General features: G+C 44.7%; 1 protein-coding gene across 1 annotated transcript in view; it reads right to left on the minus strand.

The window, feature by feature from the left end:
- The window catches only part of RIGI (RNA sensor RIG-I), an 818172-nt gene that overhangs the window by 234546 nt on the left and 556414 nt on the right, over window positions 1–27212 (minus strand). The window contains exon 14 of the mRNA XM_086961483.1: window positions 14991–15139. Coding sequence (XP_086817609.1) covers window positions 14991–15139 — 149 coding nt within the window. The remainder of the gene's footprint in view (window positions 1–14990; window positions 15140–27212) is intronic.

Below are 27212 nucleotides of genomic sequence, written 5' to 3' on the forward strand. Positions count from 1 at the left end.
ATGGATGTACATGACTACCTAATGGATGGTCAGGTGGATGCCTTATTCCTTACGGAGACGTGGCTGAATACCACATCGGCACCAGACATACTGGCAGCCCTCCCACCGGGATATGACATCAAGAGAATAGACAGGCTAAAGGGGAAGGGGGGAGGAATTGCCATAATACACAAACAAGATCTGGCCTGCACTTTAGAAGGAAAGGATCTTGCTAACAGTGAAACAGGGTTCTTCTCCATCTCAGTGCACCAGGGGTACTGTATCAAGGGCTTCCTGATATATCGCCCCCCGGGGCCTGGAGCCAGTTTTGACACACAACTGATGGAAACCCTCACGCTCTCCGCTCTCAAACACGAGAGACTCCTCCTCCTATGGGACCTAAACTATCACCTTGACGACCCTAGGAACACTGAAGCTCAGGAAATCAAACAGGAGCTAGCAGGCATACAGATGCTGCCTAAATCAGAAAGACCCACTCACTGTCAGGGCCATCTCCTAGATCCTATTTACGCTAATTGGGACACCCTAACCGTAGAGCTCCCTACACCTGTTATCTAGTCAGACCATTTCTTAGTCACTTTCCGGGTGGCGGTCCCGGACAATGGACCTCAGAATGAACCAAGCTCCGCTAATAAACGAAGGAAATGGGCAAAATTTTCCAAGGTGGCATTTAATAAAATCATAACATCAGGAGGCCCCCCAGAGGACGAAGAAATAGAATCCGCCTGCACAGCATTAAATCTGTGACTCCTAAAAGCGCTAGACTACACAGCGCCATGGATTCAAAAGGCTCCGGCGAGGAGATCCAAATCCGCCCCCTGGTTCAACACTGAACTACGAGAACAAAAAGTGAAATGTAAAAGCTTAGAGAGGAAATGGCGGAAGTGTTACTCCGAGACAGAGAGAGCTGAATATAAGAATGGTTTAAAGATATACCACTCACTAATCCGGAAAACTAGAAAATCCTACTTCTGCACTAGAATCAAAGACGCGGACAATTCCATGAAGGAAATGTTCCTAGTCAATAGGGAACTCTCGGATCTCGCCCCACTAGCAGCCCCTATGATTGGATCTGTTAAAACTTGCAATCAAGTAGCAGAGTTCTTTGCTAGCAAAGTAGAAAAAATCTACGCTGGCTTCCCAGACACAGCAAGAGTAGGTGATGGGAGGGCAGAAAGTACCTTGAATATACAGGAGAATAACTGCCTCTCGGCATTTCTAGTACCTTCTCAGGAAACAATATGCCACATAGCAAGTAACATCAAATCAGGCTCACTGAGTGATCCAGCAACCCCAAAAAGACTCCATGGCAGCATAACTACCCTGGAGCCATATATTAGTCATCTCCTTGCTCTCTCCTTTAAAACAGGACAAGTCCCTACCTCATGGAAAAAAGCAATAGTCCTTCCCTTGAGGAAAAAAACGTATATTAGTCTAGAAAAACTGGACAATCTACGACCTATCTCCCTCCTCCCCTACTTTGCAAAAATTGCTGAGAAAGCAGTCAACAAACAGCTCTCTGCATTTGCTGAAACCAGCGGACTGCTCCCCCCCTCACAGTCGGGATTTCGAGCTTTACACTCGACCGAGTCAGCCCTGCTGTCTTCAACGGAAGCCCTACGAAGGTATGCAGATGAAAGCCAGACGGCGGCACTGATTCTCCGCGACCTCAGTGCCGCTTTTGACACTGTAGCTCATCACACACTGCTACAGTGTCTTAAAAACGAGGGGTGAGAGGAAAAGCTTGGGAATGGCTTCAATCATTCCTAACAGATCGAACCTTTCAGGTCGCTCAGGGCCAGTTCAGGTCTAAAGAAATAAAACTCAATCAGGGAGTGCCACAAGGCTCCAGTCTCACCCCACCCTATTCAATCTGTATGTGGCCCGAGTAGGAGGAATCACAGACACATATGGGGTTGAGATAGTGTCGTACGCAGACGATACGCAACTGATTGTGACCCTAACGCAACCAGAGGAGCAATGCGCTAACAACTTCGCGTCTTGCATGCAGGAGGTGGCACAGTGGATGGCGGACAACTGCCTCCGGCTTAATGGGAATAAGACGGAGGTATTGATTGTAGGTAAATCCCCATCAGTGTGGACCTCAGCCTGGTGGCCGGAAGAACTGGGTGAACTACCCACACCTAGTAATCTAGTAAAGAACTTTGGGGTCTGGCTAGATAAAAACCTATTGTTCGACCACCAAACCAAACAAGTGGCAGGCACCTGTTTTGGGATACTGCGGGTCCTTAGGAAAACGCTGGACCTTATGCCCATACCGGTACACCAGACCCTGGTCCATACCCTAATAACATCTAGGTTGGACTATGGAAATGTACTGTATCTAGGGGCCAGCGTAAAAAGCCTCTCGAGACTACAACGAATACAAAGTGCAGCGGCCCGCTTGATCCTACAATTACCCAGAAGGGCATCAACAAAAAAAGCACTGAGAACCCTTCACTGGCTCCCGATTAGGGAACGGGTGACTTACAAAGCCCTATGTGTAGGACATCGCATCCTTCATGGTAGAGGCCCAAGGTATGTGCATGGGCTCCTGAAACGACACGAGCTCACCCGCCAGCTTATATCATGCGGCACTGGGCAAGTACAGGTCCTGAAGGTTAAAACAGCTTGAATGGGTGGAAAATCTTTTAGAGTCATGACTGCTAGGATATGGAACCAGCTGCCAGAAAAACTGCGTCTGGAACCCTCTGAGTCTAACTTTCGAAGAGACCTGAAAACAGTCCTCTTCCCCAAAGACTAAGACCAGATCAAAGACTCAGCACGCAGTCATGCCATGGACTCTTGGAAACAACTGTAGCGATCAGCGCGGGGACACACTTGCTAGTGTAACCATGCGCTTTACAAAATACAAATAAATAAATGAATAAAGTATAGGGAGTACACTCCTGTCCCTTGTTGTTGGAAAGGGGCTTGTTCTATGGCCCCCTTTTGTAGCATGCAGATCACCTCTTGTTGTAGCAGGGTGATGTGTTCCCTGGACCCTGGACGATGTCTGGGTGGTATGTTTGGTGGTGTGGAAGTCAGTTCTAGGCAATAGCCAGACTGGATAATTTCTCTCACCCACCTGTCTGTGGTAATTGCATTCCAGACAGGCAGGAACTGTTGGAGTCTGCCTCCGACCGGTGTTAGGTGGTCTGGAGGTAGCGTAATAAAGTCACTGTTTTGTGGCTGTGGAGGCTCTGGTGTTATTGCCTCCACGTCCTCTTCCCTTATTGTTGTTTCCCTGTAAGCTCCTCTGTTTGAGTTCTTGTTGAAGGAACCTTGTGTGTTACTTTTGTATGAGGAAGATGTTTGTGAGGTATTTCCTCGTGTAGTTGCTCTGTATGAGGAGCGATGAAAGGAGCCTATATGTTGCTGAAATTGCAATGCCCACATTGATTTTGCGGTCTCTGTGTCCTTTTTCATTTTATCCAAAATGGTGTCGACAGCAGGACCAAATAGAAAATCCTGATTGACAGGCTGGTTAAGAATGGTGGATTGCACCTCATTTTTCAAACCAGAAATACGCAGCCATGCATGTCTGCGTAGTAGGACGCTAGTGTTGATTGACCTAGCTGCCGTGTCTGCTGCGTCAAGCGCGCATTTGATGGAGGCGTTTGTTATGAATTTTCCCTCTTGTATAAGATCCTGGGCTTGTGCTTTGAAAGGCTCAGGTAGGTGTTGCATTAGGCTTTCTATCTGATCGTAATGCGCCCTGTCGTAACGAGCCAGAAGGGCTTGTGTATTAGCAATCCTCCATGAGTTGGAGGCTTGTGCTGCTACCCTTTTGCCTGATGCCTCTAGTATTTTTGACTCCTTGTCGGGGGGAGGTGCTTCCCCAGTCGTTTGGAAGTTTGCTCTTTTCCGTGCGTTGGCCACTACCAGGGAGTCTGGTGGTAACTGCCCTCTGATGTAAGTACGGTCTGTAGGAGCTGCCCTATACTTCTTTTCTATTCTGGGGTTGATTACCCGTGCCCTGGCTGTATCCTTAAATATGTCAGGTGCATGTTTCAGAACTCCCTTTAACATGGGAAGTGTTGTGACACATTTTTCTGATGTAGGGAAGGTGTCAAACAAGAAGTCTTCCTCAACAAGGTCGTTATGCATATCAACGTTGTGGAATTGTGCAGCCCTGTCTATAAGTTGATTAAAGACTACGGTGTCATCAGTAGTTGACGGCTTAGTATGATAAGAGGGTATATCAGGGATGGGATGAATGTTGTAAGGGTCTGTTGGCTCCTCCCATGGTTCCTCTTGTGGTTCAGGATCTTGTGGGAAGTCATATTGAGGCTGTGGCCCATCCCCCGTGTTACCTTCATTGTCCCCGTGGTGAGAAGGAGAATAAGGAGAGTAGGGAATAAAAGGTGTAGTAGGCGTGATAGGCTGAAAAGGAATGAAGGGTCTAGAGGGAGAAGTCCCAAAGTCCTTTTTCTTTAATGGAATAGGGGACTGAGGTTCAAAGTCCAAAGGCCTCTTTTTTGTATGCAGGATGGTAACTTTACCAGTCTCTGGGTTAATGTATATCTTTGCCTGGTCGTCAGAGGGATCTGGGTGGAAGAGTTCTTCCTCTACAGTCCTGGGTTGAGTGTTAGATTTTGGTTTTTCAACGACTTTTGGCTTAGTAATGGATTTTTTTGGCTTGGGGCCTTTTTTCGGGTCGACCGGAACTTTCGGTTCTTGTGCTCCGTAGGTTTCTTTGGAGGAGTGTCCTTTTCCGAGTCGATGCTCTTTTTCAGATCGACTGGTGACTTTGGCTTTTTTGGATGAGTGTCCTTTTCCGAGTCAATGGTATTTTTCGGATCGACTGGTGTTTTTGGAGCGGGTGTCTTCGGGTCCACAGGCTTTTCCTGCCTTGGCGCGGCTTTCGGTACGGCACCCTTTGCCGGGTCGACTGATTTTGGAACAGTAGGCTTGTTAGGGTCGGCGACCTTTTTTGGTTCGGCGCCCTTTGGTTGTGTGCCTTCGTTCGGTTCCACAACCACTCTTGGGTCGACAATTTTTGGTTGGGCGGCCTTCTTGGGGTCGACAGTCTTTTTTGGCTCGACGCTCTTTGGCTGTAGCGCCTTTTTCGGATCGACGCCCTTCGGGTCGACGACCTTCTTTGGCTCTGGAACCTTCTTTGGGATGATGGTACTGGACCCTAGGGTCTCAGAAGGTTTCTGAGAGCTTATCAGTATGTGGGAACTTGGAGTGGCATTGTGGGCACCTTTTAAACAGGCTTCTTTCCATCGACGGTCGACTCACGTGGCGTCAAAAAGGCCCAACAGCCTGCGTCGACGACCGATTCGAGATGGAAGGCTGGATCGAGTAGAGAGGCACCGAGCGACAACAATACCGTTGAATCGAAGGCCTTTTGGCCTTTAGAAAAGTTTTGGTTTTGATTCCAAAGTTGGAGTATAGGAGTTAGCATCCGAACCCAATGGCGGAAAAAAAACTATCTGAGGATGGAGAAGATGCCCATGCGCACTGTAGTCCAAGGGAGGAGTCACCTATCTCGTGATACTTCGAAGACTCTTCCAAGACAACAAAGTGCAATCATCCGGACCCAACAATAGGCTGCGATCTATGCACAAGATATGAATTCAGCAGCCCACATGCCTCGAACGTTTTATAGTGATGGTTTTCCTTAAATTTTCTGGGATGATTATAGCATCCGGGTTGTCTTGTTGGAAACCTGTAACGTCTAAGCCTGGTTGGGATGCAGCCGCTGCAGCTCCACCGGTTGCGTTATTGTCGCCACTAAGCAACATTGTTTAATGAAAGTTTGCAGAGCAAGTTTCTAGGAAAGAAAGATAAGGTGCACAATATTTTGGAACACTGTATCCTTCAACGTTGAAAAAACCAATACATAGGATTTTCGTCCTACTCAGTTATGGTGGATATTTTATCCTTTTTCCCACTCCAGACGTCAATTGGAGTATTTTTACGGGAAAAAGGAGTCTCTGAGAAAAGCACAACTGTATTACTTTAGTATCTAGCATTAAATGAGTGCCTTACCAAACGTTGGGCGCCATGTAGTGTAGTTCCTATATTCCCAATAGGCTCTGCGCTTTGGAATAATATATCCTATAGTTTAGACGTAGGACTGAGGTCGACTAGGTCTCTATCGAATATATTAAACTTAATAGTGAGTGCCAGCTAGCTCAGAAGTCACTAGAAACTTTCTTGAATTCACAAGAAGGGATTAGTTTCTGACAACCGCACAAACATGACAACTTTGCTTCCCAAGAATAAGAAATAGATCTCTAGAGTCGCGGAAACAATAAGTATTTCACTCAGTCACTCGTGCATGCTTCGTTTCTACGGGCTTCAAAGTATAATGCGTACAGCGAGAACAATATTACAAAATAATACTGTAGGAGTATTGTATGGTTTCTAAACCATATATAAATACATACATAAATAACAAAGGCTAAAAGCACTCAACTGGTGCTTCTAAAATATGCCTACCCAAATGTACCTACCTAAGTCTAGCACGCAGGAAGAAGTAGGTGTTGTGTAGCAGAGGTTTAGTTTTTCTTTGCCAAGAATCTATCCAAGATCTCTCTAGGTTCTAATCAGCTCCATACCTTAGTTTAAAATGAAGGAGGTCTAGTATCTCAGTCTTGGGACTCGATTTCTAAACACCCCATAAGGGGAGCTTGGAAACACTGGAGCTGAATTCTCGCCAAGAGAAATGCAGCCTCTCGATCAGTGAGTCAGCTGGAGGGTCGGCTTCCTTCAGCACTTGCTGTAGCGAGTTGCGTCAGGCAAGTAGATAGTCGAACTGCTCCGAACCACAGTGTCTTGCTAGAGCAAGTGGAGGCATATTTATACCTTGAAGGTGTCTAGTATGATGTAAAGTCGGCATAATAACGTCAGGAAAGAACCCCAAGGGAATAGTAGTTCTTTATTAAGATTACTAGTCTTATTGTTTCCTTCACCGTTGGCATTTTATTAATTATGTTTTAGTTTGAGAACCGTGATGGAATGCAAGGCCTTGCTCTCTTCTGCCTTCACTTCCTTTCTACGTACAAGTGAATGCACATGCATGTGTGCTCCCAGACACACACACGCAAATATGAATGTGAACACAAAGAGAATCAGTGAAGGAGAACCAAACCGTAGAATGTTATGTTGGCTTGCAAACCCCATTTAAACAAATATTTCATATAGTTACCCACAAGTAAGTATCAATACATAAATCTCAGACAAGAGGAGATGTTGGTTTATGCTTTGACATTTCATATTGTAGCAGGTCTGTCTCTTTCTCCTTGAATGAATGTATGCATGTATTTGACTGACTTTCCGACTGTTTATGTATATGTGACTGCAGTGCAAGGAGAAAAACTGCAGTAGATGTAATGTTCTGCAGAGCCCTGGTAAGCCGGAGCTCAACAATGTGTCTCTACTCTTGATGGAAAAAGGACAAAATGGATTTGGCTAGAGATCGAATCCCAGACGATTGACAGGGAAGTTTGTTATTTCAATAGTATGTTTTGATTGAATGTAAAGCCGCCAGGCTGCCAGAGAATTCATTTTAGCATGGTTCCAGATAGTTGTAAGTTGTTTGCAGAATGCTGCCAGCGGGATAGATCTCCTGGACTTTGGCCCTGTGAAGTCCAACATGGGTGGGAGTACCATAGAAAATCTCTCAACTGGAGCACCCCAGACCAAAGTGAGCACCCTGGTGGAAGATGGACTTGTCCCTACTAGACCCAGATATTAGTGGACCGATTCCTTTGGGGTCGTCCATGTCACAGACTCTCTGAACTCTGCAATTCATGTGTGTCAGCAGTACTAGAAAGAGTCTTACCTTCAAGTCACCATTGAAGGGTTACCGATCCAGGTGGGCAAGCTTGGAACCTATTTTGTTGCCCAAGAGCTCATGACACCGGACCATACACATTGATACAAGTCTCCCACTTTCTGAAAGTGAATTCATGATGCTGTCTGTTAATTGCTCCCCCAAGAGAGAGATATATGATACTTGTGTGTAATCACCGCCAGTGAAGGAGAAGGTGCCCCTGATGAGGTGGAGGAGAGAAGGTCTACTTCATCACAAGTGTCCGTAAGCCACAAAGGCTTGAGATTTAGAATTAATCCTAGGCACTGAATCAGAGAGTATGTTGCTAGGTTTTCCAGAGAGGCGTCAGTTGGGACTAGTTGTATTTTGGCCAAGAGGTGACACGTAAATAAGTCTGAACAATAAAACAGAGAGCAGGCTTTGTTTGTCTGCACTCTGACACTCCCATTTTTCAACTTATGTCTCGCTAAAAGATACTGACTTGCAACAATCTCACATTACTATCGAGTAGCAAATGCAAGAAAGCAACAGGAGCACTTTGAGACATTTTGAACGGTTGAGTGCAGTGGTACTTTAATAAATCATTTAAGCAGTAACATACTTATTTATTTATCATTTTATATAGTATACAATACCCATAAGGATATCTGAGCATTCTGCATAGGATTGGTTACTACCATGTTCAAGCACTATGCAAAGTAGCAGTTACATCGTTAAAGATACACAGAACACTTTACACAGATACATAGGTTTAACGCATAGTTTTAAAACAATAGTCACACTCAAGAACAAATACCTGCAGAAAACGAGTTACGTATGCCAACTAGATATGTGATGATTCTAAAGAGAGAGCAAGACTAAAGAGTTGGAAAGCAGGACTGGGCCACTTGTTCTACCAACATGGCCGCAAACTTATTGTTCTAGTGGATGTCACAATGGACACAGCGCAGCATGGCCTTTCAGGTGGCTATCTCCGAACTTCCCCACCTGTGTCTTTTGGCGAATGTGTTTAATGGTGATGTCATCAATGGTAATATTGATTATGTCATCAGTGTTGTCTCCAATAATGTCATCAGTGATTCTAGCCAAATAGTCTCACTTATAATGTCTTCTGTGAGGTTACATGTAAAACTTGAGGCAGTACATCTTGCGACGGGCTAAAAGTTTTTTTTTAATGAATTTGTTTACATAGTGAGTTAACAACAACATACATTATATTGCTGCATTTGTGTTCACAATTACAGTCATACAATGGAAAAACAAGGGAGTGGCTTAAAGTTGCTTTTTACTTTTTGTAACCATAATTCCCCCTCAGCAGAAACCTTCTAATTTTCTGTGAACTTGTTAACAATTTTGTAATATGTCATCTGTGCGTGTGCACCGATATTGTCTCGTGTTAGCTCTGTTACAGAATGTTGTGGTTTGAATGGTCAGTTACACCTAAACATTCTCTCTGGAGGCTGAGGGGGATGTACATCGAATAAACCAGTGTCTTCAACTAACCTGTGTCCGAGTGATCACTACAAATTTGGCAACGATTTTGTACATCCCCACCCATGTGTGTATCCTCACTGCTAAGGTGCGAGCGGACATTTGGGCGGTCCTCCTTCAATCGATTTTTGGCAGCATACAGCGTCAACTCTTCACTTGAGGAGGACCATCACTACGAGCAGCTGGCTGTTTCTGGATTTTGCTATCGTGCTATGGAGCCACTGTTAGCCTGTGGAGGTCTACTCCGTTTCTGCCTCCACTCTGGTCTTGTTGAGGCTGAGGAGTTCTTCCCCCTTTGTATACCGCCACCCAACTGATGACGTGGTTGAGTGTTGTCATCTGGTAGTGGAGGTTACCCTGTACATTCTCTGCAAGACGTATCTCATCTGGTGACCGTCGTCTCTTCGCCCACTGGAAGTGTGTCTGTGAACAGCTTCCGGGTAGAAGCTGGTTGGAAACGTCTTGTCTGGTGACCCTCGTCTCTTCACCCACCCGAAGTGTGTCTGTGAAAAACTTCTGGGTAGTCCTTGGCAGTGTAATTTCCAGCTCTTTCACTACTGCACCTTCTTCTGCACCTACTGCTGTGTCAGTGGTGCCAGAGGACCAGCGTTGCTATGTAACTCAGCACCACAACACAGCAGGTGATTCAGCAGGCATTCCGGTGATATTTTAACACGCTGACTAGGTTCTTACCTGCTCGAGCAGAGGTACATTTTGGCACTCAGTGACATTTCTGTCACAAATGTATGCACTTTTTTGACAGGAATTATATTTGCTTCAACAACGCTTATGGATCCAGCGTGAAGGGCTTTTAGTTATCCTCTTATCTTTGACTGTGTTGTAAACATAAGTTTGGGTCTTAATTTTTAGCAACTATAATCTGTTTTTTGTGTGGCTAATTGGACTCCCATCTGCAACTTTTGTGTTGCTAGTATTGCTCTGTTTTTTCTATTTTTTGTTGAATTCGTTTTTTATTAGTGTGTGGGTATGATGCACTGTTACTTTTCAATTGTATTTGTGGACAATATGCAGAGTGTGCAACTTCCACCCCCATTTTGGCAGCTTCCAGGAGACCCACCAGTTGGTGGAAAGTATGGTTTAGAGCATTTACAAAATATTTAGGTGCAGTGGGAGGCAGAACGGAAAAGATTTATTCTTGGACACAACTTGGGATTTGAGGGTCAACCTGTTCTGGAACATTTACCGCTCTTGGAATATAATGAAGGTGATGAGGTGCTTGATGAATTTGAGGAGGCCGTAGCCAGACTAGAAAAACTTTTTAATGTTGAAGGGAGTTGAGTGGCGGCTAGGCACAAGTTTTTCACAAGAGAACAAGAAGCGGAGGAGAGTATTGTTTCACTGTTGCAGCATTACGTATTCCTGCGTCAGAATGCGAATTTGAAATTGTTACTACTCAATTAATACGAGACCAAATATTGGTAGGGTGTAGCGACAAAAAAGTCCAGGTGAAACTACTCACGTTAAAGAACCCATCACTACAGGAAAACATCAGTATAGTAAAAAGCATAGAGCTTTCTCATAAAGCATCTAGGGAGTTAGTGAAGTCTGACAAGGTGGGTATAGCTGTTGTTACGGAACAAAAAGAACAAAGTGAGAAACAAGGCAGTGATTACAAGTACAGTAAAACTCCTGTTGTTGTTAGAGCTGACAGGAAAAGCACACTTCACAAAAATGTATGTGTACAATGTGGTTTTCCCTCTCACTTACCCAACAGCCATTTTTGCGCGGGCAGGAATGCAGCTTGTCGCAAATGTGGCAAGCAAAGACACTTTGCTAAGGTGTGTTTGTCCAAAGATAAAGTAAATTTGGTGATGTTGACGATGCAAAAAGTGACACATTAGTGGAAGTTGGGAGCTCTGTGAGTGAACTGATTCTAGTGGTTAAAGATGGTTCTTATGAATGTGTGGACCCTTATGTGGATATCGTTGTGGATGGCAAATCATTGAAGCTTTTAGTGGATTCTGGAGCATGCATGACAATGATCACTGAAGAATTATTTGAGCAAAAATGGAGAGAAAAAACGTGAGCCCCCCTGATAGAAGCCCTGTTTCCTATGAAGGCAAAATAATAGAACTCAAAAGTTTCTTTGAAACAAGTTTGTTGTTTAAAACCCGTTGCATTCAGGGGAAAGTCTATGTGGCAAAGAAAGGGCTCAACATACTAGGGTGGTACCATCAGGGTCTTTTATGGTATGACCCTTAGACCGGGAACTAGAGAGCAAGTATGTTTGGTGGGAGACAGTGATTCTGCAGATGGCATGCAAGTGTGGGCTAACCAGCATAAGGAAGTGTTTGCTGATAAATTGGGTTGTATCAAAGGATTCAAGCATCTCATTAAAGTAAAGGAAAATGCTAGTCCTGTTAAACACAAATTACGTAATGTGCCTTAAGTGTCAGAGATGATATGGCGGACGAGCTTAGGAAAATGTGTGAGTCTGCTGTTATAGAGCTAATTGAGTCTTCACTGGGGCTTTCACCTTTGGTGGTTGCCCGGAAAAAAAATGGGAATCTTAGGGTATGCACTGATTTGCATAGCCTAAACAGGGAGATTTGGGTGGATTCCCATTAGTTACCCAGGATTGATGACATTGTGTCAAGGTTTGCAGGTGTCAAGTTGTTTTCCAAAAACTAGTTGTCTTTGGCCTATCACCAAGTGGAGTTAGCAAGTACCTCCAAACATCTTACCACATTAAGTCTCCTATAGGGAGTTTTCAATAAAGAAGGATGCCTTTCGGTCTAGCCTTGGCAGCCTCTGTGTTTCAGCGTATTATGGAGAAGGTTTTGGAGGGGGTGGAGGACACTGTAGTGTTTCAAGATGATATCTTGGTTTTGGGTAAAATCAAGGAACTACATGACAAACACTTAACTGAGGTTTTGACAAGATTGCAAGATAAGGGTATTATTGCAAACAAACAAAGGTGTGTTTTGGTGTGGAGTCCATTGTGTATTTAGGACATGTTATTTCAGGTGAGGGTGTTCAACCACGTGTTGGGTTAGTGGCGGTTGTCAAATCACCTTCTCCCACATCTAAGGAGCAAGTGTCGTATTCCTAGGTGTGTGTGAATTCTATGCAAAATGTATCCCCAATTTGAGAGCTAAGACAATACGTATGAGAGAATTTTTGAAAAAAAAGGCTGCTTTAGTTTGGAGTGATGATTGTCAGGAGAAGTTTAATCACATAAAGGAGGAAATGCTTAAGCGGAACATTCTCACGCCGGTTGTATTTTTTCAAAAGAATGTACAGTTTTTTTGCCTCACATTCATTACACCCTAGCAAAAATAACTACTCCGTTATAGAGAGGGAGGTACTGGCTTGTTCTTAGGCGGTAGAAAGTTTAAATGCTTTTATGGGGTAGATACTTTAAATTGTCTAGAGCAGATTTCTCTCCAGGTCCCATCTTACTTTGACTATGGAGTATCTCACTCTGCCTGATGATGATGAAGATTGTTTGATTGCTACAGTACATGTGTGCAATATCAGTGGCTTCTCCGAAATCGAATGGTTTGAGAATTTACGATCAGACAGGGTGCTTAATGCTGTCAAAGAGCACATCATTCAAGGGTGGCAGAGAGAGAAATTCTGAACGTTAACCTTTTGCTAAAAGATCTGATGAATTATCTCTTGAAGGGAGAGAAATTGATACCTCCTGAAAGGATGAGATCTCGCATTATTGAATTAGGACATGATGGCATCTTGGACAGACAAGCACCAAAAGGAGAATCTGCAACATATACTGGTGGCCTCCTATGGATCATAATTTTGATGAAATTTTCAAAGGGTTGTGACATGTTGTACAAGTGACAAGACCATTAAAGTTTGTACTCCACCTTGTCAGGTGATTGAGTTACTCATGGGACCATGGATGAAGCTGGTGGTGTACTTTATAGGCCCATTTCATTTTCTTCCTAACCAGTGTAAAGATGCTATGGTGGTCACTGATTACTACAGTAAGTGGTGGGAGGTTCAATTAATGGCTGACCCCAACATGGCTGGTGTAATCAATTCTTTTCAAGCGTTATTTTCAAAGGAGGGTTTCTCCAAAGAAATTGTTTCGGACAATGGGGTTCAATTTACTTCAACGGAGAGGATCGCGTTTTTGCAACAATCCAATATTCTACATCGTAGGGTGGCCCTTTATCACCACCAGGCCAATGGGTTTGTTGAGAGTGTGAACCAGGTGTTAGTGGAATGTATACAATGGATGGTGAGCAACAGATTAAAGGTTAAGGAGGCTGTACAAAGCATGTTGTGAGCATATCGCACCACCTCCAACCAAATGACTAACAAGAGTCCTTTTTTAAACTTTTGAGAGGGAGAGTTGCCTGTTTTGACATGTGTCCTGCATGGATGAAAAAGTGGTGTTTGCAAACTTTACCCAAGGATGTTGGTGATCAAAAGAAGGAGGCAATTGGTTTCTCCACCAATAAGAATAGGGCTTATGAATGTGCGGTTAAACAAAAAGACAATATTTCCAAAGTATGGGTGGGAGATTGGGTTAGAATCAAACTTCCTCATAAAGTGCCGAAAGGTTTGTCTAAGTTTGGTCCTCCTATAGAAGTGGACGCGGTCTCTTGTTTTATAAGAGTTGATGGACAGAGTTGGTGGAACAATTATAGAGTTTATAAAATCCCTAAACATATTGTAGACAAGATCAATTTATCTTGTCATTCTAAATCCGACAAGGGTCTTTCTGTATGTGATTACTCTCTTGAAATCCGTGTCCCATGAAGTGGTCTGCAATTAAACACGACCTCAGATCAAGTGAGACGGAGGTGTTGGTCAGGATACCTTTGGAACTAAAGAGAGAGCCATGCAAAAGTGGTAGGAGAGTTAATCCGCCCAACCGTTATGGTTGGTAGTTCTCTTGGTTTCTTTCCATTTTTTTTGTGCCTTATACAGGTACTGTGTTTTTTCTTTTCCTTATTCTGTTTTTCTTTTTTATTTCTTTGCTTTCATTTTCAGTGTTTCATTTAGACATTCTTATGTGTTGTAGTGCATTATATACCTTCCCAGGTTTTTCTTTGTCCATTATAAAAGGAAGAAAATGTTGTAGTATGTCATGAGCACAGCATTGTCTTGTGTTAGTTCTGATACAGAATGTTGTGGTTTAAATGGTCAGTTACTCCTGACCTTCCTCTCTGGAAGCTGCGCGGGATGTACATTGAATAAACCGTAGTGTCTTTCCACTCACCCGTGTCCAAGTGATCACTACAAATTTTCCATTACATATGCTTGGTACGGGACCTTAGTTCTACTTAACTTTTTTAATGAATGTCATACATTTAGTAAAGATATTCTATAATAATTTATGATTGCACTTTTAAAGAAATGATATGTGGCGCACCATGTGCATACACACAGAAAATCCCAACCGCTGTGGACTGTGCCTATTCCTAATGCATTGTGCACTCATACACTGCCCCAGTATTCGAAAAAAGTACACACAGGCCGACTTCCGCACATGCGCGTGCGCACACACACACTTTACTGCAAAAGTTGACTAGTTCGTTTTTAGAACACTTGAAATCAGTCGATTCTATTTTCCATTTAGCAGTTTGCATGTAACTTGTAACTTTTTTTAAAACAAGAGGTAAGACAATTTCCACTTTTGTAACTCTCTATCCACATTCTGCTACCTTTTGCCTGTACGCTAATGAGTTACTCAAAAGTTAGTAGAGTTATTTCTTACTGTAACCAACGCTCTTGTCTTGACAAAGAGTAGCGTTCTTGTCTGTGGGTTCTGGCGGTACTCATCATCCAAAATGCAGATGAGGTCATCCAGCTTGGGATTTTCATTCAAGTCATCTTCGGAAACCTCACACAGCTTCTGCTTTTTAGCTACAAAGCAAAATCAAAAAACATTTACTGCATCCCCCCTTAGGGTTGTCACCAAAAACAATTCATTAGCCTGTGTTTAGTATTTGTGCAACACTTCAAACAGTAAAACAATTGAAACACCACGAAAATTATTCATCACCAATTTTGAACAATAGCTCTGATTTTAATAAATAAAACAAGACCAAAACAACAAAAATCTAAGCAGTAGAACCAGGGAAATCAAATGTTAAAGTTTACAGTGAAAAATTGCACCAAAAAGCACAAAACGCTATTGGAGGGTATCTGGTTGTGCCGCACTGGGGCAAAGTCAGAAGTGCAGGCCGACTGAGATGGAGGGCGACCAGCTACAGGGGCCCAGTTGGGCCTGCTGAATAGAGTACCGCAAATACTTGTTGCATTGCATGGATCCGAGTTGAAGATGTGTTGCACAACCGAGGCGATGCATGTCTTCCGAGATGTGGCGAGGCTGCAGTGCGAGGTCCCATTGCATCGATGTTGAGGATCCCGTAGACGGGATTTGGGATGCGTAGTCCAGTGTCAGGGCTACGATTCTCAGTCGTGGCAATGCGTTGGTTCAGATGAGCGATGAAGCTGCGATGCACAGATTCATCATCGAGGCTTCTGTCAATGAGAGACGTGAGAAGTTGTGAAAGGAAAAGCGCTGTGCAGTGGTGGTTCCGAAGGCAATGCTTCGGACCCAAGATGTGGGATGCAGCAGCGATGGGAGTCTTTTGTGATGGGTCCATCCACGCAGCAGTGACGATGCATCGGTTCTGCTCAGGGATCGGCCGCTCAGCCGAGGAGATGAGTTGGTTCTGCAAACCGATGCATCGCTCAGCCGAGAAGATGCATTGGTTCTGCAGGAAAACACATTATGCCTACTTTGTATAGGACTGGGGTGGTACCACTTGGCAGGGTAGACACAAGGATGGCAGGGTTCAGGTGCAGATGCAAGTAAGTTGGAAGCCGGATAAATAAGGAGGACCGTCTTAATAATCTTAGCAATTATTTCCTCCTCCCTTACTTGGATGTTAACTCATTCTATGACGATTTTTCCAACTGGCTTTCAGGGGCCTTGGACACTCTTGCCCCTCTTAAGGAGCACTATGTGGCCAGAAAACATCCGTAGACCCATGGTTCTCTGAAAGGCGAGAATGCTTAGACAGGTATGACGACACCAGGAAAGAAAGTGGCACCACGATCTTAGCTTAGTCGAAAGGGATCTGCACAAACTTAGATTGAAGGAATATAAGCAAGCCATTAATGAGTAAAAGGTCACTTATTATTCCAAGATGACGGATTCCTTAAAATCCCCTAGGGAACTTTTTATTGTGATCATTTCCCTCCTAGCTCCTACGGCCACTGCTAACACCGAGGTTTGTGTGATAAAATGGCATTTTTCTTTTATGCCAGAATTACGGACATAAGCTCCTCCTTGGAGACTTCCAACACTGGAGGAGATCAACGTCAGATCTCCCATCGGATTCTTTGGCAGCTCCTCTGAATGATTGCTGCTTGTGCTCCTTTCCTCTCCTACTTCAAGAGGACACTGAGCAGATGTTAAGTGGAATTAGGTCTGGTTCCCTCCTGGAGCCTTGCCCCCTGAAGATCCTGAAATTAGGAATGGAGGCTATTTCCCCACCTTTGACATGAATCCTTAATACTTTCATTACCTCTGGTCAATATCCCACCGCATGGAAAACGGCGGTGGTTAAACCTCTCTTAAAGAAGCCCTCCACGGACTCTGCAGAACTAAAGAACTACTGGACGATTTCCCTGTTGCCTGTGCCAGCCAAAACCTTGGAGAAACACCTGAACCTCCATCTTAGTACTTATTTGGAGGAACATCAGTTGCTCGATGGCTGGCAGCATGGGTGCAGAAGTGAGCACAGTACCGAGACGACGTTAACCGTTGTTTTCAACAACATTCGACAACAGGTTGAAGCTGGTCATACCACCTTACTGATCCTTCTGGACTTGACGGCAGCCTTCAACACCATCTCTCCCCTTAGACTGGCTGGGAGGCTTCGAGAAATAGGGATTGTGGGCCTTGCCCTTAATCTGCTTACATCCTTCCTTATGGAACGGTCACAAAGAGTCAAGATGGGCCAATTCTTCTCTGCTCCTCAACAGTTGTTCTTTGGAGTTCCCCAGGGATCCTCATTGAGTCCTACCCTTTCTAATATTTATGTAGCCCCGCTTGCCAGGGTGGCAAGATCTTCTGGCCTAGAAGTGTTATCCTACGCTGACGACACTCAAATCATGATTACCATCACTGAGAGTGTCGAAGCATCAGCAGCAAATTTTAAAAATTGCATGCCTTCACCCTGGCCCTAGTGCTATAAATCTAGGCATTATAGTGGACACCTCCCTCTCCCTGGGCCCCCAAAATAAATAGAACAGTTTCTACTTGCTTTGGAATGATAAGGACTCTCAAGAAGATATTTCAATTTCTCTCCCTCCCCTCGCGGAAACAGGCAGTGGTGGCCCTTGTGCTGCCTAGATTAGATTACTGTAATGCCCTTTATGTAGGGATAAATAAGGGGCTCCTACATAGACGTCAACTTGCGCAGAATGCCGCTGCCAGGCTGGTGATGGGCCTTCCTAAATTCCACTCTGTATCTGCTACCAACAGAAGCCTGCACTGGCTACCTTTGGGATGGTGAATTGTGTTTAAAGCCCTGTGCCTGGTGCACAAGGCCTTTTTCAATATGAGGTCAGAAGGCATTAAAAAACTGTTTCGGAGATATGTCCCCGGCAAGCAGTTAAGATCTGCCAGCAAGAATTTGGTGACAGTTCCCAGGTTTAGGGAATCTAGATGGGGCGAGTGGGCCTTTTTGCTGGTTGCAGCCAATTTTTGGAATTCCCTTCCTCCCTACCTCCCTCAATTTCTACCTGGAAACCATTCCTTGTTCCTTGCTCGAATCTGTAAGCCCGTTTGCCTTGGACATCTCCGATTCCTGATCCCTCTCCGCAGCGCCTTGATGCCCCCGGGCTAATTACGCGCTTTATAAAGCATGTAATTCATTCAAGCCTGTTATGTCCCTGAGGCATCAGATCAGGACGCCAGCGAACTAGTCCTTGGAGTCATTCTGGGTTCTGGTTCAAGAGATGCAGGTCTAGTCCTTTTCACCCAGGCAAGACAGCAGCAGGCAACAGATCAGCACAGCAAAGCACAAGTCCAGCAGAGTGCAGTCCAGCATAGCCGTTCTTCCTAGCAGAGTTTCTACAGGTCCAGAAGTGTACTAAAGTGGTGGAGTCCAGTACCCAGTAGTGCCTTTAAAGTGGGAAGGGGACTGCAAATACATGCCTTTGAAGTGAACCGATGTCCTCCCTGCCTGACCTGGCTACAGCCTTTTGTATGTGAACAAGACACAGCCTATTTAAGTGGTAGTGAGGCTGCACCCAGGTCTTCCTTTCCATCCTGCCAGAGATGGCTCACTGAGACACACCTAAGCTCCCATTGTGTGTGGCTGTGTAGTCGGAACACACACAGCTCAACTTTCAACTACAGCCCGTCATGTGATCAGAGACAGGCTATAGGCACCAAATGGCTACAGAAAAAATGCCAACTTAACAAAAGTGGTATTATCAGAAATGCAATTTAAAATCTAAATTTACCCTAAGGTTTAGTTTTTTATTGTGATGACAGAGACGCTGGGCGTGAAGGGTTTATCTCTTCTCAATTGGAAATTACACTCATAACATGTAGTAAGGTAATCCCAATGTCATTCTAGGAGAGAGATAGGCCATGCAGAAGAGAAAAACAACGATGTGAGGTTTTCACTACCAGGATATGTAAAACTTAAAAGTATATGTCATTGCATTTTAATTACATTTCACCCTGCTCTCTGAGTTGTCCAGAGCCTACCTTAGGGGTTTCGCCAGGTCGACATAGCATTGTAAACTTCACACACAGGGTCTGTAATGGCAGACCTGAGACATGATTAGAGGGTTACTTAAATGGATGGTTCAATCAGTGCTGCAGGCGTGGAGAGCATGGGACTCACGTCTGAGCATACTCATCCCACTCTGGGTGACAAATGCAAAAACCACAGTTGATGGACAGAATGCAGAACAATGTCATACATTCACCCCAGTACAGAGATCTGGGCCTAAATCCATCGTTTTTTTGCACTCCACACCACCGGTCCTCGGAAGCTTGTTTCCGGTCCAGGGAAGGCATGGCTTGGCAGTTCGGGCTGGACTGTTCCCATGAGGCACAGGGTCGGACTGATTTGCATATGGCCATGTCTGAACTGGGGTGGTGTGGAGTGCAAAAAAACGATGGATTTAGGCCCATATCTCTGTACTAGGGTGAATGTATGACATTGTTCTGCATTCAGTCCATGAACTGTGTTTTTGCATTTGTCACCCCAAGTGGGATGGGTATGCTCAGACGTGAGTCCCATGCTCTCCACACCACTGGATTCAAGCAAGCCGGGCTGAAGACGGCTGGAATGCCAGAAACCAGTCCTCAGAAGCTTGTTTCCGGTCCAGGGAAGGCATGGCTTGGCAGTTCGGGCTGGACTGTTGCTATGAGGCACAGGGTCAGACTGATTTGCATATGGCCATGTCTGAACTGGGGTGGTGTGAAGTGCAAAAAAACGATGGATTTAGGCCCTGATCTCTGTACTGGGGTGAATGTATGACATTGTTCCGCATTCTGTCCATCAACTGTCGTTTTTGCATTTGTCACCCCGAGTGGGATGGGTATGCTCAGACGTGAGTCCCCTGCTCTCCACACCACTGGATTCAAGCAAGCGGGGCTGAAGACGGCTGGAATGCCAGAAATCAGTCCTCGGAAGCTTGTTTCCGGTCCAGGGAAGGTATGGCTTGGCAGTTCGGGCTAGACTGTTCCCATGAGGCACAGGGTCGGACTGATTTGCATATGGCCATGTCTGAACTGGGGTGGTGTGGAGTGCAAAAAAACGATGGATTTAGGCCCAGATCTCTGTACTGGGGTGAATGTATGACATTGTTCGCATTCTGTCCATCAACTGTGGTTTTTGCATTTGTCAACCCGAATGGGATGGGTATGCTAAGACGTGAGACCCATGCTCTCCACACCACTGGATTCAAGCAAGCCGGGCTGAAGATGGCTGGAATACCAGAAACCGGTCCTCGGAAGCTTGTTTCCGGTCCAGCGAAGGCATGGCTTGGCAGTTCGGGCTGGACTGTTCCCATGAGGCACAGGGTCAGACTGATTTGCATATGGCCATGTCTGAACTGGGGTGGTGTGGAGTGCAAAAAAACAATGGATTTAGGCCCAGATCTCTGTAATGCAGTGAATGTATGACATTGTTCTGCATTCTGTCCATCAACTGTGGTTTTTGCATTTGTCACCCCGAGTGGAATGGGTATGCTCAGACGTGAGTCCCATGCTCTTCATACCACTGGATTCAAGCAAGCTGGGCTGAAGACGACTGGAATGCCAGAAACCGGTCCTCGGAAGCTTGTTTCCGGTCCAGGGAAGGCATGGCTTGGCAGTTCGGACCGGACTGTTCCCAGGAGGCACAGGGTCAGACTGATTTGCATGTGGCCATGTCTGAACTGGGGTGGTGTGGAGTGCAAAAAAATGATGGATTTAGGCCCAGATCTCTGTACTGGGGTGAATGTATGACATTGTTCTGCATTCTGTCCATCAACTGGTTTTTGTATTTGTCACCCCGAGTGGGATGGGTTTGCTCAGACGTGAGTCCCATGCTCTCCACACCACTGGATTCAAGCAAGCCGGGCTGAAGACGGCTGGAATGCCAGAAATTGGTCCTCGGAAGCTTGTTTCCGGTCCAGGGAAGGCATGGCTTGGCAGTTCGGGCTGGACTGTTCCCATGAGGCAAATGGTCAGACTGATTTGCATATGGTCATGTCTGAACTGGGGTGGTGTAGAGTGCAAAAAAACGATGGATTTAGGCCCAGATCTTTTTACTGGGGTGAACGTATGACATTGTTCTGCATTCTGTCCATCAACTGTGGTTTTAGCATTTGTCACCCCGAGTGGGATGGGTATGCTCAGACGTGAGTCCCATGCTCTCCACACCACTGGATTCAAGCAAGCTGGGCTGAAGACGGCTGGAATGCCAGAAACCGGTCCTCGGAAGCTTGTTTCCAGTCCAGGGAAGGTATGGCTTGGCAGTTCGGGTTGGACTGTTCCCAGGAGGCACAGGGTCAGACTGATTTGCATATGGCCAAGTCTGAACTGGGGTGGTGTGGAGTGCAAAAAACGATGGATTTAGGCCCAGATCTCTGTACTGGGGTGAATGTATGACATTGTTCTGCATTCTGCCCATCAACTGTGGTTTTTGCATTTGTCACCCCGAATGGGATGGGTATGCTCAGACGTGAGTCACATGCTCTCCACACCACTGGATCAAGCAAGCCGGGCTGAAGACGGCTGGAATGCCAGAAACCGGTCCTCAGAAGCTTATTTCCGGTCCAGGGAAGGCATTGCTTGGCATTCTGTCCATCAACTGTGGTTTTTGCATTTGTCACCCCGAGTGGTATGGGTTTGCTCAGACGTGAGTCCAATGCTCTCCACACCACTGGATTCAAGCAAGCCGGGCTGAAGACGGCTGGAATGCCAGAAACCGGTCCTCGGAAGCTCGTTTCCGGTCCAGGGAAGGCATGGCTTGGCAGTTCGGACCGGACTGTTCCCATGAGGCACAGGGTCAGACTGATTTGCATATGGCCATGTCTGAACTGGGGTGGGGTGGAGTGCAAAAAAATGATGGATTTAGGCCCAGATCTCTGTACTGGGGTGAATGTATGACATTGTTCTGCATTCTGTCCATCAACTGTGGTTTTTGCATTTGCCACCCCGAGTGGGATGGGTTTGCTCAGACGTGAGTCCCATGCTCTCCACACCACTGGATTCAAGCAAGCCGGGCTGAAGACTGCTGGAATGCCAGAAACCGGCCCTCGAAGCTTGTTTCCGGTCCAGGGAAGGCATGGCTTGGCAGTTCGGGTTGGACTGTTGCCATGAGGCACAGGGTCAGACTGATTTGCATATGGCCATGTCTGAACTGGGATGGTGTGGAGTGCAAAAAAACGATGGATTTAGGCCCAGATCTCTGTACTGGGGTGAATGTATGACATTGTTTTGCATTCTGTCCATCAACTGTGGGTTTTGCATTTGTCACTCGAGTGGGATGGGTATGCTCAGACGTGAGTCCCATGCTCTCCACACCACTGGATTCAAGCAAGCCGGGCTGAAGATGGCTGGAATGCCAGAAACCAATCCTCGAAAGTTTGTATCCGGTCCAGGGAAGGTATGGCTTGGCAGTTCGGACTGAACTGTTCCCTTGAAGCACAGAGTCAGACTGATTTGCATATGGCCATGTCTGAACTGGGGTGGTGAAGAGTGCAAAAAAAAAGATGGATTTAGGCCCAGATCTCTGTACTGGGGTGCATTTATGACATTGTTCTGCATTTTGTCCATCAACTGTGCCTGAAGACGGCTGGAATGCCTGAAACCGGTCCTCGGAAGCTTGTTTCCTGTCCAGGGAAAACATGGCCTGGCAGTTCGGACCTGACTGTTCCCATGTGGCACAGAGTCAGACTGATTTGCATATTGCCATGTCTGAACTGGGGTGGTGTGGAGTGCAAAAAAACTATGGATTTAGGCCCAGATCTCTGTACTGGGGTCTGCTCAGACGTGAGTCCCATGCTCTCCACACCACTGGATTAAAGCAAGCCAGGCTGAAGACGGCTGGAATGCCAGAAACCGGATCTCGGAAGCTTGTTTCCGGTCCAGGGAAGGCATGGCTTGGCAGTTCGGGCTGGACTGTTCCCATAAGGCACAGGGTCAGACTGATTTGCATATGGCCATGTCTGAACTGGGGTGGTGTGGAGTGCAAAAAACAAAGATGAATTTAGGCCCAGATCTCTGTACTGGGGTGAATGTATGACATTGTTCTGCATTCTGTCCATCAACTGTGGCTTTTGCAGGCTCACTAATAGCATTAAATTTACAGGCCCTGGGTGCATGTATTACCACTTTATCAGGGTCTTATAAGTACTTTAAATATGTTAACTAGGGACTAACCAATATTACTATGTTTAGTGGAGAGAGTACAAGCACTTTAGCACTGGTTATCAGTGGTAAACTGTGCAGAGTCCTAATACCAGGAAAAACGATGCCAGAAAAGTGGAGGAGCAAGGCAAAAAGTTTGGGGGGAAGACCTCCCCCCCACTGCTGGAATATCTAACAAAACGGCATCAACCAATATTTGCCCATTATGTTTGGCTATCCATGACATCAAGACAAAGTGGAAACTGTGCCCAATCCTTCACCACTACACAAATGGTGTAAAGTGGAGGAGCAAGGAAAATTTTGGGAGAAGACCACCCCACGGCTGGCATATCTAACAAAACGGCATCAACCAATATTTGCCCATTATGTTTGGCTATCCATGACATCAAGAAAAAGTTGAAACGGTGCCCAATCCTCCACCACTACACAAATGGTGTATAATGCAGACCAAATTGTGGCAGAGGAATAATCTCCCTTTCGGCAGATTTTTAGGAATTAGGTGGAACTGCTTTGAAGTTCAGGTCTACAAGACTCAAGCAGGAAGCTTTACTGCCAAGTTGGAGGCCAGGAAATATCCAGACAAAGTAGTCCAGAAAGCCATGAAGAGAGCACGGAACAATGCCAGGGATGCTCTCTCAGATCACATTCCACAGAAAAAGACAGAGGAGCGCTTGATCTTTGATACAACATTCAATATTGCACATGAAAAGGGCAGCAAAATAATGAACAAAAACTGGAAGATTTTGAACAGTGGCCCACTTAACATACCCAAACCAATGTTTTCACACAAAAGAGGCAGTACTCTAAGGGACTCACTAGTCTACACAGGATCACACAAACAAACTGTAGGGAGTAGAAAAACACCAGGGACACTCCCTAGAGTCGGCCACTACCCATGTGGAAGATAGAGTATCTGTCACCTGATTATGACCACACAAATGATAGCGCTGGGCTACAAAATTCTGTGGGAATTGAGGCAATTTACCAATTGCAATACCCTCAGGATGGTATATATGATGACATGCACATGCCAGAATTGGAGACAGCTTTGTGATCGGAAGAAAACTTCTTGGAACAAAAACAACTTGTTATATAATATCATCTGGTATAGACCTCTTGTTGCACTGTTGGTGGATTAAAAAATAAAAATAAAAAGGACTACTTACAACCTGCTGTGCCTGGCTCTGTGCTGCTTTTCTTCTACACACTAGAGTGAGGGGGCCGTTGTTGGAAGAATTCTGGAGAAAAAAAAAAAAATATATATATAATATATATATATATATATATATATATATATATATATATATATATATATATATATATATATATATATATATATATATTATATGCCAGAATTCTTCCAACAACGGCCCCCTCACTTCGTGATCAAATCCACTTGTCAATTACCGGTAAATCAATCTGCATCAGGGTTAACATCACTGAGTTAAAGAGGTTTTAAGCTCAATGTGAAGTCGGTTTGAACAGCACGATTTTAAAGACAGATCACTGCATTTACATGTTTTTGTTTTTTACAATGAGGGCTTTATTCTCCTGAGAGATTTGCGCTATTATAATCTGTGTCTAGCTGGAGATTTATTCCTCCCATGTGCACATTCAGACACACATTATTACCAGAGCAGGCTGAGGTAGCATTATATCGAGATTTGCTTGAGTGCAAGTCGCAGTTTATTTACAACCTAATGTGCATTAACGAATGATCATTTGTACCAGCCACACTATTCAGATATTCTGTCTGGATAATGTTTAAATAACTCAATTAGAGCCGCACTCCGTTGAAGGTGAGAAACATTTCTTTATTACAAACCAGGCAGCTTCCCTTCCCGTAATTATTTCCTTTGGCCGATGCGTTTTGAGTAACTCACTTCATCTTCTTCATGGGCCATAGAGAGCAAGTAGACTAATCACATGCTTAACTAGGAGCCCCTGCATGCTTCTTTAATTAACATCCCTGGGCTCCGGTGTGCCTTTAATTTGATATATATTTTGTATTGCATGCTGGACCCTGTAGTTACCAATCTACACATTTCCGCCCTCGAGTGGGTTCCAATGCTCACTATCAATGAAAAGGGACAATTCTTGCAGCCCCCATTGAGCCTCTGGAAAAGACTCTGCCTGGTTAGCTTACAGGACCTCCAGCGCCGCACCCAAGGAGATGCTTTCATCTCGAGTGGCCCTCGATACATGCAGCAGTATGATATAAGTATATAAAGTGTATGATCTGCAACCTACACAAGGTTTTTTGGGGAGGAGGGTTGGTGCACATGAATCTACAGCACTATATGCTGTAGATTGTAAGAGCAGATGCTTACAGGGTAAGCAACATAATCTGTTCGAGGCATGTGTGCTGTAGATACGCATGCTTTGCACAGACTGTAAGCAGCCCCTCAAAGACATCCGCACATTAATGTTTTGTGAAAGTGTGTGGAGGAGACCATGTTGCTGCTTTGCAAATATCCGCAATAGGACTGTTCCCTGAAAAGCCAATTGAATCTTCTATTTTCCTAGGGGAGTGAGGTTTAGGAGGAAGGGGTAAAAGCCTTCTAGGTTTTGCATAACACGATTGGGTACATTTAAATATCCATCTTGAAATGCCTGATTTAGAAACTGCCTTTTCCATACGAGGAGGTGTGAAGGCAATAAACAATTGGTTCATTTTTTTAAATGATTTATTCTTTCAATTTAATACATTAGATCCCTTCTGACACCTAAAGTGTGCAATGGCCTTTCTGCAACAGAGTCTAGTTGCGTAAAAAAACAGGTAAGTCAATGGATTGATTAATATGAAAATTGGAGACAACTTTTGGTAGGAACTTAGGATTTGTTCTAAGTACTACTCTGTCTCTATCTACTTGTAAGGAGGGTTTCTCAGAGGGTTAGTGCCAGTATTTCATTGACACATCTAAGATAAGTGATAGTGATTAAAAATGCAAAGTTCCCATGATAAGTATTGCAATTTACAAAAGTGAAGTGGTTTAAAAGGAACCCCCATTCGTTTTGTTAATACAATGTTTACGTTTTATGCTGGTGCGTGTGGAAGTGTAGGAGGAATTACACTTTGAAGTCCCTCCATAAAGACTTTGATAACTGGGATCTTGAATAATGATAAGTGATGTCTATTTTGCAGATAGACCTCAATAGCAGCAAGGTGTAATCGTATAGAAGTATATGCTAACCCTGTAATCTGAAGCTGAAATATGTAAATAATTATTGTTTGTACTTTTGCATAAAGAGGGTTAACCTTTTGTTTGTGACAGAATATAACAAATTTTTTCCCTTTAGTGGCATAACATTGTCTTGCAGTAGGTTTGCGAGCTTCTTTAAGAATGTTCATACTTTCTTGAGATACATTCAAGTAACTGGTGGGCATATTAATAAGAAGCAGCGATAATATTATCGCTGCTTTAAAGCACGTTTTGGGCGAAAAGCAGCAATAATATTATTGCTTTATCAACAAGGACACGCTAGCACGTGTATCCTTGCATTAGCGCCCCTTGTCAGCACGCCTCCCATCGCATCGCTAATGAGATGCAAAGGAAGTATGCCTGACAAGACGCCCTTGGGTAAATATCGCTAACCCAGCTTCGTCATATTAACAACGAGGGTTAGCGATATTTAAAATCACGTTAAGTATGCATTAACGCAGTAATTTAACATTTGTTAAATTCCTGACTAAGGCACACCTAACATGGGGGATGGATTGTGTGGCTAAGACCACAGGCCCTTTCACCAAGGATATCGCAGTTTTCCATGGAATATCGCTGGTAAACCAGCGATGTTCCATGGAAAACATTGCTATCACTGGAATAATTATCTCCATTGTGCTATGCGTTGTTAATACAGCACTAGCATGACAATATTTATCTGTGATAGCCTGCGATAAAAATACTCAAGCTAAGAGCGGCCAGCGATAATTATCACTGCAGCTTGTTGATATGCCCCCAAATTCTAAGACTTCAGGAGCCATATCGCAAGATTGCTCTCCTTGGGATTCTGATGTCTTAGTTTCCCTTGGTTTTTTGT

This window comes from Lissotriton vulgaris, chromosome 3_1 (assembly GCF_964263255.1).
Source record: "Lissotriton vulgaris chromosome 3_1, aLisVul1.2, whole genome shotgun sequence".
NCBI lineage: Eukaryota > Metazoa > Chordata > Amphibia > Caudata > Salamandridae > Lissotriton > Lissotriton vulgaris.